The sequence below is a fragment of the Coregonus lavaretus genome, assembly GCF_964263955.1.
Source record: "Coregonus lavaretus genome assembly, chromosome: 3".
Taxonomy (NCBI): domain Eukaryota; kingdom Metazoa; phylum Chordata; class Actinopteri; order Salmoniformes; family Salmonidae; genus Coregonus; species Coregonus lavaretus.
Window position 1 is genome coordinate 50,698,067 of NC_139990.1, and position 13,877 is coordinate 50,711,943.

A 13,877-nucleotide genomic window follows, 5' to 3' on the forward strand; every position below is an offset into this window, starting at 1 on the left:
AAAGTATTGAGAAACTTTTGTTATTGACCAAATACTTATTTTCCACCATAATTTGCAAATCAATTCATTAAAAATCCTACAATCCCCCACTGTATACATGATGTGTGAAATTAATGTGAGTGATGTGTGTGAGAGTAAAGATCTCCTATAATTGAGTTGTGACACATTCTATACATAAACTTGACTGCAGTTGTACATTCAGCGCAACAATTTAATGTGCATGTCAGTCACTTGATTGACAAAGCTTACTGCATTAGAACAGCTAGAACAGATAGATTGAGAAGAAAAAGCCAACCAGTGCTCCAAAACACATTGCAAAAACAAAAGGACGTATTTTTTTATTTTTTATTTATTTTGTGTGTGCCATTGAAGAGATCCACTTCAGTAACTATAGCAACTTCTGTACAGTAGCATCCAGGTCAGTCCACATAACAGGAGGATCCTAGCAGAACCAGGAAGCCCTATGGACGCTGGGTTCCTATTGGTTGGTGGCTGTGTGATGTATAACCTCATCCCTGTCTCCCCTCCATTCTCCCTGTGTTGCATGTGAACTGCACGTGTGGTTAACAACCTCACTTTTTTACTTTCCAGATCGGCCCGTTCTTCCTCCCCAGCAGGAGAGACCAGAGTGGGGAAGGAACAAGTGTCCACCGAGGTCGAGCACCCCAGCTCCAGCCATTTGGAGAAAACAAAATGAAGTGAAGTTGAGAAGTTCCTCCGGAGAGGAGGAGACGGAGGGAAGAACAGAAGGGTCAGGATCCTCGGATGTCTGTGAGAGAGGGATGTGATAAGAGAGGAAAGGGGGATAAGGGAGGAGAGGAAAGGGGGATAAGGGAGGAGAGGAGTGGTTATTAAACAAACATCAAGTAGAAGCGCTCTGTCATTGATTGATAGCCGTTTCTCTGGGGAGTTTACCTCTGTGATATACAGTACCAGTCAAAAGTTCGGACACGCCTACTCATTCAAGGGTTTTTCTTTATTTTTAATACTTTCTACATTGTAGAATAATAGTGAAGACATCAAAACTATGAAATAACACATATGGAATCATGTAGTAACCAAAAAAGTGTTAAACAAATCAAAATAGATTTTAGATTCTTCAAAGTAGCCACCCTTTGCCTTGATGACAGCATTGCACACTCTTGGCATTCTCTCAACCAGCTTCATGAGGAATGCTTTTTCAACAGTCTTGAAGGAGTTCCCACATATGCTGAGCACTTGTTGGCTGCTTTTTCTACACTCTGTGGTTCAACTCATCCCAAACAATCTCAATTGGGTTGAGGTCGGGTGATTGTGGAGGCCAGGTCATCTGATGCAGCACTCCATCACTCTCCTTCTTGGTCAAATAGCCCTTACACAGCCTGGAGGTGTGTTGGGTCATTGTCCTGTTGAAAAACAAATGATAGTCCCACTGAGCACAAACTAGATGGGATGGCGTATCACTGCAGAATGCTGTGGTTGCCATGCTGGTTAAGTGTGTATTGAATTCCAAATAAATCACAGACAGTGTCACCAGCAAAGCAACCCCACCTCCGTGCTTCACGGTGGGAACCACACATGCTGTTGGAACAAAAAATCTCAGATTTGGACTCATCAGACCAAAGGACAGATTTCCACCGGTCTAATGTCCATTGCTTGTGTTTCTTGGCCCAAGCAAGTCTCTTCTTCTTATTGGTGTCCTTTAGTAGTGGTTTCTTTGCAGCAATTTGACCATGAAGGCCTGATTCACGCAGTCTCCTCTTAACAGTTGATGTTGAGATGTGTCTCTTTCTTGAACTCTGTGAAGCATTTATTTGGGCTGCAATCTGAGGTGCAGATAATTGCAGATTTCTGAGGCTTGTAACTCTAATGGACTTATCCTCTGCAGCAGAGGTAACTCTGGGTCTTCCTTTCCTGAGAGCCAGTTTCATCATAGCGCTTGATGGTTTTTGCGACTGCACTTGAAGAAACCTTAAAAGTTCTTGACATTTTCCGGACTGACTGACCTTCATGTCTTAAAGTAATGATGGACTGTCGTTTCTCTTTGCTTATTTGAGCTGTTCTTGCCATAATATGGACTTGGTCTTTTACCAAATAGGGCTATCTTCTGTATACCACCCCTACCTTGTCACAACACAACTGATTGGCTCAAATGCATTAAGAAGGAAATAAATTCCACAAATTAACTTTTAAGAAGGCACACCTGTTAATTGAAATGCATTCCAGGTGACTACCTCATGAAGCTGGTTGAGAGAATGCCAAGTGTGCAAAGCTGTCATCAAGGCAAAGGGAGGCTATTTGAAGAATCTCAAATATATTTTTATTTGTTTAACACTTTTTTGGATACTACAGGATTCCAAATGTGTTATTTCATAGTTTTGATGTCTTCACTATTATTCTACAATGTAGAAAATAGTAAAAATAAAGAAAAACCCTGGAATGAGTATGTGTCCAAACTTTTGACCGGTACTGTACATCTTCTGATGTACATTATAGGTGACCTGAACAGGAAAACTATGCGCTGGTTATAGCATGGTCAGGCCACATGGTCAGGAAAAAAACCTTGATCATCCCTTGTTTTAGCCCTTTATATACAGTGGGGAGAACAAGTATTTGATACACTGCCGATTTTGCAGGTTTTCCTACTTACAAAGCATGTAGAGGTCTGTAATTTTTATCATAGGTACACTTCAACTGTGAGAGACGGAATCTAAAACAAACATCCAGAAAATCACATTGTATGATTTTTAAGTAATTAATTTTTCATTTTATTGCATGACATAAGTATTTGATCACCTACCAACCAGTAAGAATTCCGGCTCTCACAGACCTGTTAGTTTTTCTTTAAGAAGCCCTCCTGTTCTCCACTCATTACCTGTATTAACTGCACCTGTTTGAACTTGTTACCTGTATAAAAGACACCTGTCCACACACTCAATGAAACAGACTCCAACCTCTCCACAATGGCCAAGACCAGAGAGCTGTGTAAGGACATCAGGGATAAAATTGTAGACCTGCACAAGGCTGGGATGGGCTACAGGACAATAGGCAAGCAGCTTGGTGAGAAGGCAACAACTGTTGGCGCAAATATTAGAAAATGGAAGAAGTTCAAGATGACGGTCAATCACCCTCGGTCTGGGGCACCATGCAAGATCTCACCTCAATGATCATGAGGAAGATGAGGGATCAGCCCAGAACTACACGGCAGGACCTGGTCAATGACCTGAAGAGAGCTGGGACCACAGTCTCAAATAAAACCATTAGTAACACACTACGCCGTCATGGATTTAAATCCTGTAGCGCACGCAAGGTCCCCCTGCTCAAGCCAGCGCATGTCCAGGCCCTTCTGAAGTTTGCCAATGACCATCTGGATGATCCAGAGGAGGAATGGGAGAAGGTCATGTGGTCTGATGAGACAAAAATAGAGCTTTTTGGTCTAAACTCCACTCGCCGTGTTTGGAGGAAGAAGAAGGATGAGTACAACCCCAATAACACCATCCCAACCGTGAAGCATGGAGGTGGAAACATCATTCTTTGGGGATGCTTTTCTGCAAAGGGGACAGGAAGACTGCACCGTATTGAGGGGAGGATGGATGGGGCCATGTATCGCGAGATCTTGGCCAACAACCTCCTTCCCTCAGTAAGAACATTGAAGATGGGTCAAGGCTGACTCGAAACACACAGCCAGGGCAACTAAGGAGTGGCTCCGTAAGAAGCATTTCAAGCTCCTGGAGTGGCCTAGCCAGTCTCCAGACCTGAACCCAATAGAAAATCTTTGGAGGGAGCTGAAAGTCCGTATTGCCCAGCGACAGCCCCGAAACCTGAAGGATCTGGAGGAGGTCTGTATGGAGGAGCGGGCCAAAATCCCTGCTGCAGTGTGTGCAAAACTGGTCAAGACCTACAGGAAACGTATGATCTCTGTAATTGCAAACAAAGGTTTCTGTACCAAATATTAAGTTCTGCTTTTCTGATGTATCAAATACTTATGTCATGCAATAAAATGCAAATTAATTACTTAAAAATCATACAATGTGATTTTCTGTCTTTTATACAGGTAACGAGTTCAAACAGGTGTAGTTAATACAGGTAATGAGTGGAGAACAGGAGGGCTTCTTAAAGAAAAACTAACAGGTCTGTGAGAGCCGGAATTCTTACTTGTTGGTAGGTGATCAAATACTTATGTCATGCAATAAAATGCAAATTAATTACTTAAAAATCATACAATGTGATTTTCTGGATTTTTGTTTTAGATTCCATCTCTCACAGTTGAAGTGTACCTATGATAGAAATTACAGACCTCAACATGCTTTGTAAGTAGGAAAACCTGCAAAATCGGCAGTGTATCAAATACTTGTTCTCCCCACTGTAGTTGAAGTCGGAGGTTTACATACACCTTAGCCTAATACATTTAAATTCAGTTTTTCACAATTCCTGACATTTAATCCTAGTAAAAATTCCCTGTCTTAGGTCAGTTATGATCACCACTTTAATTTAAGAATGTGAAATGTCAGAATAATAGTAGAGAGAATGATTTATTTAAGCTTTTATTTATTTCATCATTTACATTTACACATTCCCAGTGGGTCAGAAGTTTACATACACTCAATTAATATTTGGTAGCATTGCCTTTAAATTGTTTAACTTGGGTCAAACGTTTCGGGTAGCCTTCCACAAGCTTCCCACAATAAGTTGGGTGAATTTTGGCACATTCCTCCTGACAGAGCTGGTGTAACTGAGTCAGGTTTGTAGGCCTCCTTGCTCGCACACACTTTTTCAGTTCTGCTCACACATTTTCTATAGGATTGAGGTCAGGGCTTTGTGATGGCCACTCCAATACCTTGACTTTGTTGTCCTTAAGCCATTTTGCCACAACTTTGGAAGTATGCTTGGGGTTATTGTCCATTTGGAAGACCCATTTGCGACCAAGCTATAACTTCCTGACTGATGTCTTGAGATGTTGCTTCAATATATCCACATAATTTTCCTTCCTCATGATGCCATCTATTTTGTGAAGTGCACCAGTCCCTCCTGCAGCAAAGCACCCCCACAGCATGATGCTGCCACCCCCGTGCTTCACGGTTGGGATGGTGTTCTTCGGCTTGCAAGCACCCCCTTTTTCCTCCAAACATAACGATGGTCATTATGGCCAAACAGTTCTATTTTTGTTTCATCAGACCAGAGGACATTTCTCCAAAAAGTACGATCTTTGTCCCCATGTGCAGCTGCAAACCATAGTCTAGCTTTTTTATGGCGGTTTTGGAGCAGTGGCTTCTTCCTTGCTGAGCGGCCTTTCAGGTTAATGTCGATATAGGACTCGTTTTACTGTGGATATAGATACTTTTGTACCTGTTTCCTCCAGCATCTTCACAAGGTCCTTTGCTGTTGTTCTGGGATTGATTTGCACTTTTCGCACCAAAGTACGTTAATCTCTAGGAGACAGAACGAGTCTCCTTCCCGAGCGGTATGACGGCTGCGTGGTCCCATGGTGTTTATACTTGCGTACTATTGTTTGTACAGATGAATGTGGTACCTTCAGGCGTATGGAAATGGCTCCCAAGGATGAACCAGACTTGTGGAGGTCTACAATTTTTTTTCTGAGGTCTTGGCTGATTTCTTTTGATTTTCCCATGATGTCAAGCAAAGAGGCACTGAGTTTGAAGGTAGGCCTTGAAATACATCCACATGTACACCTCCAGTTGACTCAAATTATGTCAATTAGCCTATCAGAAGCTTCTAAAGGCATTACATAATTTTCTGGAATTTTCCAAGCTGTTTAAAGGCACAGTCAACTTAGTGTATGTAAACTTTTGACCCACTGGAATTGTGATACAGTGAATTATAAGTGAAATAATCTGTAAACAATTGTTGGAAGAATTACTTGTGTCATGCACAAAGTAGATGTCCTAACCGACTTGCCAAAACTATAGTTTGTTAACAAGAAATGTGTGGAGTGGTTGAAAAATGAGTTAATGACTCCAACCTAAGTGTATGTAAACTTCCGACTTCAACTGTAGGTGTTTTGTTGCATTTGCCAGGGCACAGTTATTTTTTATTTTTTACAGTACTTAGTCCAAAATGTTTAAGGCTACTGTGTCAGTCTCTTTTGTGCGCATGCTGCTACTTGTTCATCCCCTCTGGCAACCTACAGTACATTCGGAAAGTATTCAGAACCCTGGACTTTTCCACATTTTGTTACGTTTCAGCCTTATTCTCAAATGAATTAAATTGTTTCCCCCCCCTAATTAATCTACACACAATACCCCTTAATAACAAAGCAAAAACAGGTTTTTTGAAATGTTTGCAAATGTATGAAACATTTCAAACTGAAATATTACATTTACATAAGTATTCAGACCCTTTACTCAGTACTTTGTTGAAGTACCCTTGGCAGCGATTACAGCCTCGAGTCTTCTTGGGTATGACACTACAAGCTTGGCACACCTGAATTTGGGGAGTTTCTCACATTCTTCTCTGCAGATCCTCTCAAGCTCTGTCAGGTTGGATGGGGAGCATTGCTGCACAGCTACTTGCAGGTCTCTCCAGAGATGTTCGATCGGGTTCAAGTCCGGTCTCTGGCTGGGCCACTCAAGGACATTCAGAGACTTGTCCCGAAGCCACTCCTTGGCTGTCTTGGCTGTGTGCTTAGGGTTGTTGTCATGTTGGAAGGTGAACCTTCGCCCAAGTCTGAGGTCCTGAGCGCTCTGGAGCAGGTTTTCATGAAGGATCTCTCTGTACTTTGCTCCGTTCATCTTTCCCTCGATCCTGACTAGTCTCCCAGTCCCTGCCGCTGAAAAACATCCCCACAGCATGATGCTGCCACCACCATGCTTCACCGTAGGGATGGTGCCAGGATTCCTCCAGACATGCCGCTTGGCATTCAGCCCAATGAGTTCAATCTTGGTTTCATCAGACAAGAGAATCTTGTTTCTCATGGTCTGAGAGTCCTTTTAGGTGCCTTTTGGCAAACTCCAAACGGGCTGTCATGTGCCTTTTACTGAGAATTGGCTTCTGTCTGGCCACTCTACGATAAAGGCCTGATTGGTGGAGTGCTGCAGAGATGGTTGTCCTTCTGGAAGATTCTCCCATCTCCACAGAGAAACTCTGGCGCTCTGTCAGAGTGACCATCGGGTTCTTGGTCACCTCCCTGACCAGGGCCCTTCTCCGATTGCTCAGTTTGGCCAGGCGGCCAGCTCTAGGAAGAGTCTTGGTGGTTCCAAACTTCTTCCATTTAAGAATGATGGAGGCCACGGTGTTCTTGGGGACCTTCAATGCTGCAGAAATGTTTTGGTACCCTTCCCTAGATCTGTGCATAGACACAATCCTGTCTCGGAGATGGATTGGTTTTTGCTCTGACATGGACTGACAACTGTGGGACCTTATATAAACAGGTGTTTGCCCTTCCAAATCATGTCCAATCAATTGAATTTACCTCAGGTGGACACCAATCAAGTTGTTGAAACATCTCAAAGATGATCAATGGCAACAGGATGCACCGGAGCTCATTTACGAATCTTGTAGCAAAGGGTCTGAATACGTGTGTAATAAGGTATTAGTTCTTTTTTATAAATTTGCAAAAATGTCTAAAAAACTTTTTTTTGACTTTGTCATTATGGGGTATTGTGTGTAGATTGATGAGGGGGAAAAAATACTTGTATAAATTTTAGAATAAGGCTGTAACGTAAGAAATTGTGGCAAACGGGAAGGGGTGTGAATACTTTCCAAATACACTGTATATGAAAATACCCTCAAATAAAAGGTGAAATTCTGTCCTAAACCCTTTGATATCAAAGCCAAATTTAATTTTAGCATCACCGTACAAATACAGACATAGGGGAGTGTACATTAATGGAAATGAATAACTCATGATCTTGAGGTCATTCCTTCACCATGTCAACCAACAGGACATCAACAGGCATTTTGTTGGGTTGAGAAAATAATGGAATACCTAACAATAATTTAGTAATTTGTTATATTGTATACATGTTGGTACACATGCAACATGTGAAGGCCAGAAGGAACAGTCATCTACATGATCTCTGTAAACTATTAGAGATGAGGTCAAGGATAGACGGGGAGAGGTGTAGTCAGTCAAACTGTAATATACATACACAGTACATGGTAAATGCCTGCCAACAGAGCGGTGAGGGGACTGATAACTGTAGTCAAAAACACAGGCACACACTTAGACCCTTTCTCACACACACACCATAGACACCCTTTCACACCACTATACAGAGATGGTCCTGAACACGTTGAAGCCTGACAGAGCAGTAGAGACCATCATCCCGGGTATCTGCGGGTGCCAGTGGATCTCCTTGACCTCTGTCTGACCCTGGTGCAGGAACAGCAGCTGAGGGGGCAGGTCCTTCACCCCCTCCGACCTTGCACCCACATCGCATGACTCCACTGACAGGTCCCATTGGCTGACCACGTCGTCCGCTCCAGAGGCGGCAAACACGCTGGAGTCCACAGGGTTCCATTCTACTGATGTCACTGGCGCGCTGTGCTGCTTGAAGTTAGCCACCGGCCGGCCCGACTGAAAGCACAAGTAGATAATATTACAGTTTAGCATCATCTCTCCTCACTTCTGTTGTGAACATTCTGGTTTAGATTAACTGCATAACTGTCTAAGATCTGCCTTGACAAACACACACTGGCCTCAGACCAGTCCTATGCACGACCTCCCAAGTTAAGGGTTCTAAAGCGCAATACGAGGCAGACAATGTGTTGATTTGGTGCTCCTCCGGCACATTAATGAGTGATATCAAATCTCTAAGCTAAAAAAAAAGAGGGCCAGTGTGTGGGAGTCAACTTTTCCTCGGCATTCCACCCACATCTTGAAATGCCATCATACAGGATAAGACAGGATTACTGTGGGTGTAGAGGAGAAGCGGTGGGGGAGACAAGAGGAGATCTTATCGCATTATTGTCTACTGCACAGAAAACACAGGTAGAGATTGCTGTTGAACAATCACACACTGGCATCAGTGGCGTGCAGTGAGGACTAATCTGTTACAGAGTGTTGTGACTGCAGCCATTTTAAACAAACAAACCAACCAACCCAGATGGTGAGATAATGATGCAAAGATGCCATTTACGGTGTTGGCATTGCTTCCATTCCTTTTTAGGTGGTTGTTAGTCCCATGAAGGGTTTCATATTTTCCAGAAAATCTTCAAAAACTCCCTTTCAGAAAATGCAACCATCCCGGTAATATCCCGGTATTCCTGTTCAAACCGGAAATGCTATTTAAAAGCATATAATACCAGGTGGAAAAATCTGTCATGATTATACCAATAAATCGAGAAATATGGACAGGAATCTGATGGCTTCTTGTTGCATTAGTCACAATTTAAACCAACTCAAAGTTCTGTCAAAGTCACCACACTATTTGTTGATGTAGCCTAGTTTAAAACGTAGGCCTATGAGATTATTAGCCTACAGCATATTGAAAATTACATTAGTTTTAGCTTACCTTTGGAAGATGTCAGGCCCTTTTCCCTCCCCTTGCACCTGGCTATCATGGATTTTGGAAGGTTGTGGCTGTTTTTACTTTATAACCTGCTTATTGTGGTGACTGTCACAGGGAACATATCCGATTCTCCGCTGAACAGACAAGCAAATAGGCCTAGTAGTGGATATTCAGCACCATGGAGAACAGCACAGAGGTTGATCAAATCCCTACCAATCAGACTAGTCCAGCCCATGAACTCGCTTTTGTTACTGTGACATCATGGAACAACGTTGCAAATGTCTATTTCCTTGAGTGTGTTTGTGCACACAATGTACCTGCCATTTTGTTAACAGTGAGTAGCTGCAGTTTATATTGTGAGCCTTTGCCAGTGCCACACAGATACTTTGGAGATTTTTGAATGTGAGATTGAGATTGCCTTCAATAACTGTGTCAAGAGGTTGCGTGTAGCCTACACGATAGTCAGCAATGCAATTTATGAATGTGAAGTTTTCTATTGAGGACTTTATGTTGAGTAGGCCTATAGACTAAATATGGTAGGCTGCTAGCATTGTGATGACTGGTCTAATGTAGGTTATGGAATGAAGCCAGAGTTGGTATGTCCGGTTCATGCATGGAGCTATTCTCATGTGCATATTTGGCATTAGTGTTGCGTAAAAAAATTATATTACGCCATTGGTCCACGGGACCCCTCAATATTTTTCTCGGGAAATGGGAAGGAGCTTGGTCGGGAAGTCCTGGGATACCGGTCACCGGTATTACACCCTAGTCTCATGTTGCAGCAGCTATGATGACAAACTTCTCCAACAAGTATTGAGACTTTACTCACTAACCAAGCATCAACTGCGGCTTCCTTTATCAAAATAAGTTATGACAGGTTTTTCCTATGTTAACTGGCTAACTTGGAATGCTTTGTGAAATACTCCCCCACAGTGCTTGCTGATGGGTATTGGGCAAGGCAATGATAACATGTCCAGGGTCCAGTTTCCCGATAGCGATGGAACTTAGGCTTATGATGCATTGTTCCTACAACGGCCGAAGATGTAACATGCTTTTCCCAAAACAGCATGCAGAGAGAATGTTTGGTAAGTGTGTTGTTGAGGCATGTGTCGAAACTGATCGGACCGAAAGAAAAGCAGCGATGCGCAAAGATCAGCTTTCTCCATTTAAATCTTACCTTTACATTAGAATTATTCCACAATACCGATGAAGGATCAGCTTCTAGATCACCTTTAACTGCCAACATTGAGGCTGCTTATACTACTACTTAGGCTATAAGCATTAGGCCCTACCCTATAATTACCCTATAAAAATGCACCAAATAAAGATTTGGCACATCATTTTGCAAATGTTACACACCATGAAATATATGGGAGGAAAAAATTACAAACAGTAGCCTACAATTAGCAAATAGAACTCAATTGAATTAACATTAGGGCTGTGACGATACCAGTATTGCTATATTTTTCCATGGCAAAAATGAAAACACGATGCAGGCCAAACTTTCAGTCCTTTAAAAACCTGCTGTATGAAAAACATTGTGTGCTATAGCTTGGACAATAAATAAATGTGACTCTGGTTGACAACATAATGATGTTGGTTTCCAACATTAGGGTTGTTTTTCTAAAGAAGCTAACTAGTATCATTCCGTCCCTAATTAACATGAAATTGATTTCAATATATAGGCATGTAACCTATACTGTATTCATCTTTTAATGCAGTCATCTCGGTTTTCAGTTGAAGCATCTTTTTATCATCAGTTTGTAAAAAATGCAAAAACTTTGGCAACTTTGTATTTGTAGTCAACTTCGTTCGGAATTTATTGGCGGTCGCAGAGAGACAGATGGCCTAAACATCTTGATTCTGTGTTCAGCAGAGAACTTTGTGTATGAAGTGAAGTCAATGGGCAAAAAAGCCTCTAACGACACACTTAGCTGTTCGAGTGGTCTGAGACGGTCAAATCAAATTCTATTGGTCGCGTACACATATTTCGGCGATTTAATGATGCTCCTACAAAGGTTCTAACGATGAACTTAACCTTAAGTTTCTTTTGGGAAACTGGCCCTGGTTCGTATCATAGGATCAGCTGACCCTCCCTAAATCCCAACCTTAACCCTGCTGCAGTTCTTACCTGGAACTGCCTCAAGTCCCAAACTTTCAGGAGTCCGTCGTCCCCGCCGGACAGGATGAATGGTTCAATCCTGTTCCAACTGATGACGTTGACGTCTGAGGAGTGTGCCTCATTGGCACAGAGCATGGAGTTGGGCGGGGCTCTGGTGTCCCAGACCCGGATGGACTGATCCACAGAGCAGGACGCAAAAACCTGGGGGAGGGTGAAAAAGAGGGAGGAGGGAGAAAATAGGGAGGAGGAAGAAAAAGAGGGAGGAGGAAGAAAAAGAGGACAATGAGACAGAATGTTGCCGTTTTAGCTGTAATTCTGCAACTGACCTCATTTCATGTCTGCTTCTACTGACATAAAAAAAGTCTAAAGTTTCTTTAAGCCTATTGATATTGTCACTCAGTCTAACATTCTACTGCTTCTCCCCTCATACCGTGGCTTCTGTGGGTGACCACTGCAGGTCCTCCACTGACTTGGTGTGAGAACTGAAAGGCCGTTGGTCGATCTGCCAGGAAGTCCCTCCCTCTCGTGGTTCCCACACGTGGATGTTCTTTTTGCAGTCGCCACTGACCAGCCGACCTTTTAGACAAAGCATTAATTTGGGATTCAAGCCAACATTGTAGACGTCCCCTAATGCATAGAACGGTATCTACACAGCGGTACCAAAACATCAGACATGGAAATGGATCAACTCACCAGGTACTTTGGGCGACCAGTCAATGGCAAAGCCCTCCGTCATGTGACCCGAGAAACTGAAGAGGGGCGTGGCTTCCTTCTGCTGTTTGACGAAGGATGACATGGCAGCTGAACTGTGGACGGCTTCCATCTGGGATCGGAGGTCAAATATCTCCACCTGACCTTTCTCTGACCAGACAGCAGCCAATGACTGATCTCCCCGATGGGTCACCTGGTGGGGAAACAGACAACGTTGATGGTGAGCCTTTCAAACCACAGTATACTGCTGCCTCACATCACACACAGTCCAATCAAGGTGCATGTACAGAAGAACAAACTGAGGGTGCAAGAGACATTCAGCTACTCTCCGACAAAACTCACTCGGACTCTGTTGATACCTCCGTAGTGAGGCATCATGGCCAGCTCCATCTGTGGCTTCTTATCTTCATCATCATCCTCTTCATCACTCTCTCCATCACTACTCTCGTCCCCCTCCTTCTCCTTCTCCGTAGTACCGTGGAGGTTGTGCATGCGTATGACAAGCAGTCTTAGAGGAAGGAGGAGAAAGGGTATGGTAGGATAAGTCAACGAGGCCTGGGCAATGAAGGACTACCAATTGTGGGGTGTGCAAAAGGTATGTTCAATGTGAGTATTTGGGGATCCCTTTACACCAGCCTCACAATAGGTAGGCAGTCTGAGGTTATGCTGAGTGTAATTGTTATGGATCCGTGGGTGTGACAGCTACCTGTTGCTGAGGGCAGCGTCGGCCTGTGTGCCTGCACAGAGCAGCATAGAGAGGGGATACTGCTCCCTGCCGTCTCCATTCGCATCTCTCAACACGTCGAAGCTCAGGCAAGGAGCACCTGGGGGGGGTATATGTTGACAAGCAAAACAATCAGCAAGCAGTGCCCATCTAGATCAATCTTTGGTGAATTACAAACGAATGCTATAACGTTAGCTAACAAGCTATCCAATACATTTGAAATAACAGTTCGTGACATTGTCAGCTGAAAACATTCAAATTGATTTGTTTGATGGGCAATACAATAACCCGATTAGCTAGTTAGCTGTTAACTGTTGGACCAACCTGTCTGACACTCGTGGTACATGCGGTAAGCCGACCGGTCCATCTCAAGCTCCTCTCCGGGTTGGAGAGGCTGTATACCGGGGACATAAACTTGAGTTTGCTGTTCTCCATCCTTTCCCTCTTCTTCCATTTCGTCTTCGTCGCTGCCACCCCCTTCCATCTCCTCCATCTCGCCATCTTCGTTCGGAAGTGTGTCTTCTCCGGGCGCCGACATTTTGAGAAGGGCTTTGCTTACTTCCGGTGGATTGATCACGTGGTCGCTCTCTCTCGCTCTCATTTACAATAATTCAGCTGATGTGCCCCCTCTATTCCTGACCTCTTTGGCAGACATTCTGGAATTTTGCCTGACCCTTGCTACTGCCAGTAAAGTCCATTAATTCTAAAAGCATCTTACCAAAGAAGGAATTACTGTAATCTTATGGATAAACAAAAAGTATTACAAAATGTAAAGTGAAGCACATTTGAAAATAGCTGATTGTGAAAACAGTAGACATTAGCCTACTCAGTGGCCACCCATTCAGAGCAGGTGGGTCAGAGCCGCATACAA

The 13,877-nt window shown here is 43.3% G+C and overlaps 1 protein-coding gene across 2 annotated transcripts; it reads right to left on the minus strand.

The window, feature by feature from the left end:
• Nucleotides 1-356: 356 nt before the first annotated feature.
• Nucleotides 357-13,550, minus strand: LOC311119537 (glutamate-rich WD repeat-containing protein 1-like). 2 transcript variants are annotated; one of them, XM_084157754.1, is made up of 8 exons: nt 13,331-13,550; nt 12,989-13,106; nt 12,625-12,790; nt 12,265-12,475; nt 12,002-12,147; nt 11,581-11,772; nt 8,186-8,515; nt 357-769 (listed from the first exon to the last, which is right to left on the minus strand). In XM_084157754.1, exons 1-7 carry the CDS (start codon nt 13,542-13,544, stop codon nt 8,207-8,209), a joined length of 1,356 nt encoding a protein of 451 aa, XP_084013880.1. In that variant the 5' UTR covers nt 13,545-13,550; the 3' UTR covers nt 357-769; nt 8,186-8,206. The 2 variants fall into 2 exon arrangements, with proteins under 2 accessions (XP_084013880.1, XP_084013881.1); XM_084157755.1 differs by lacking the exon at nt 357-769 and having other exon boundaries at nt 8,059-8,515.
• Between the last annotated feature and the right edge of the window lie 327 nt (nt 13,551-13,877).

What these genes read in the sequence shown, in the direction of transcription:
- LOC311119537 (XM_084157754.1), bottom strand. Translation starts at nt 13,544, where the DNA reads ATGTCGGCGCCCGGAGAAGACACACTTCCGAACGAAGATGGCGAGATG. An exon ending in GTACCACGAGTGTCAGACAG is followed by an intron (nt 13,107 to 13,330) that starts GTTGGTCCAACA and finishes TACCCCCCCCAG; the next exon opens with GTGCTCCTTGCCTGAGCTTC. An exon ending in GACGCTGCCCTCAGCAACAG is followed by an intron (nt 12,791 to 12,988) that starts GTAGCTGTCACA and finishes CCTTCCTCTAAG; the next exon opens with ACTGCTTGTCATACGCATGC.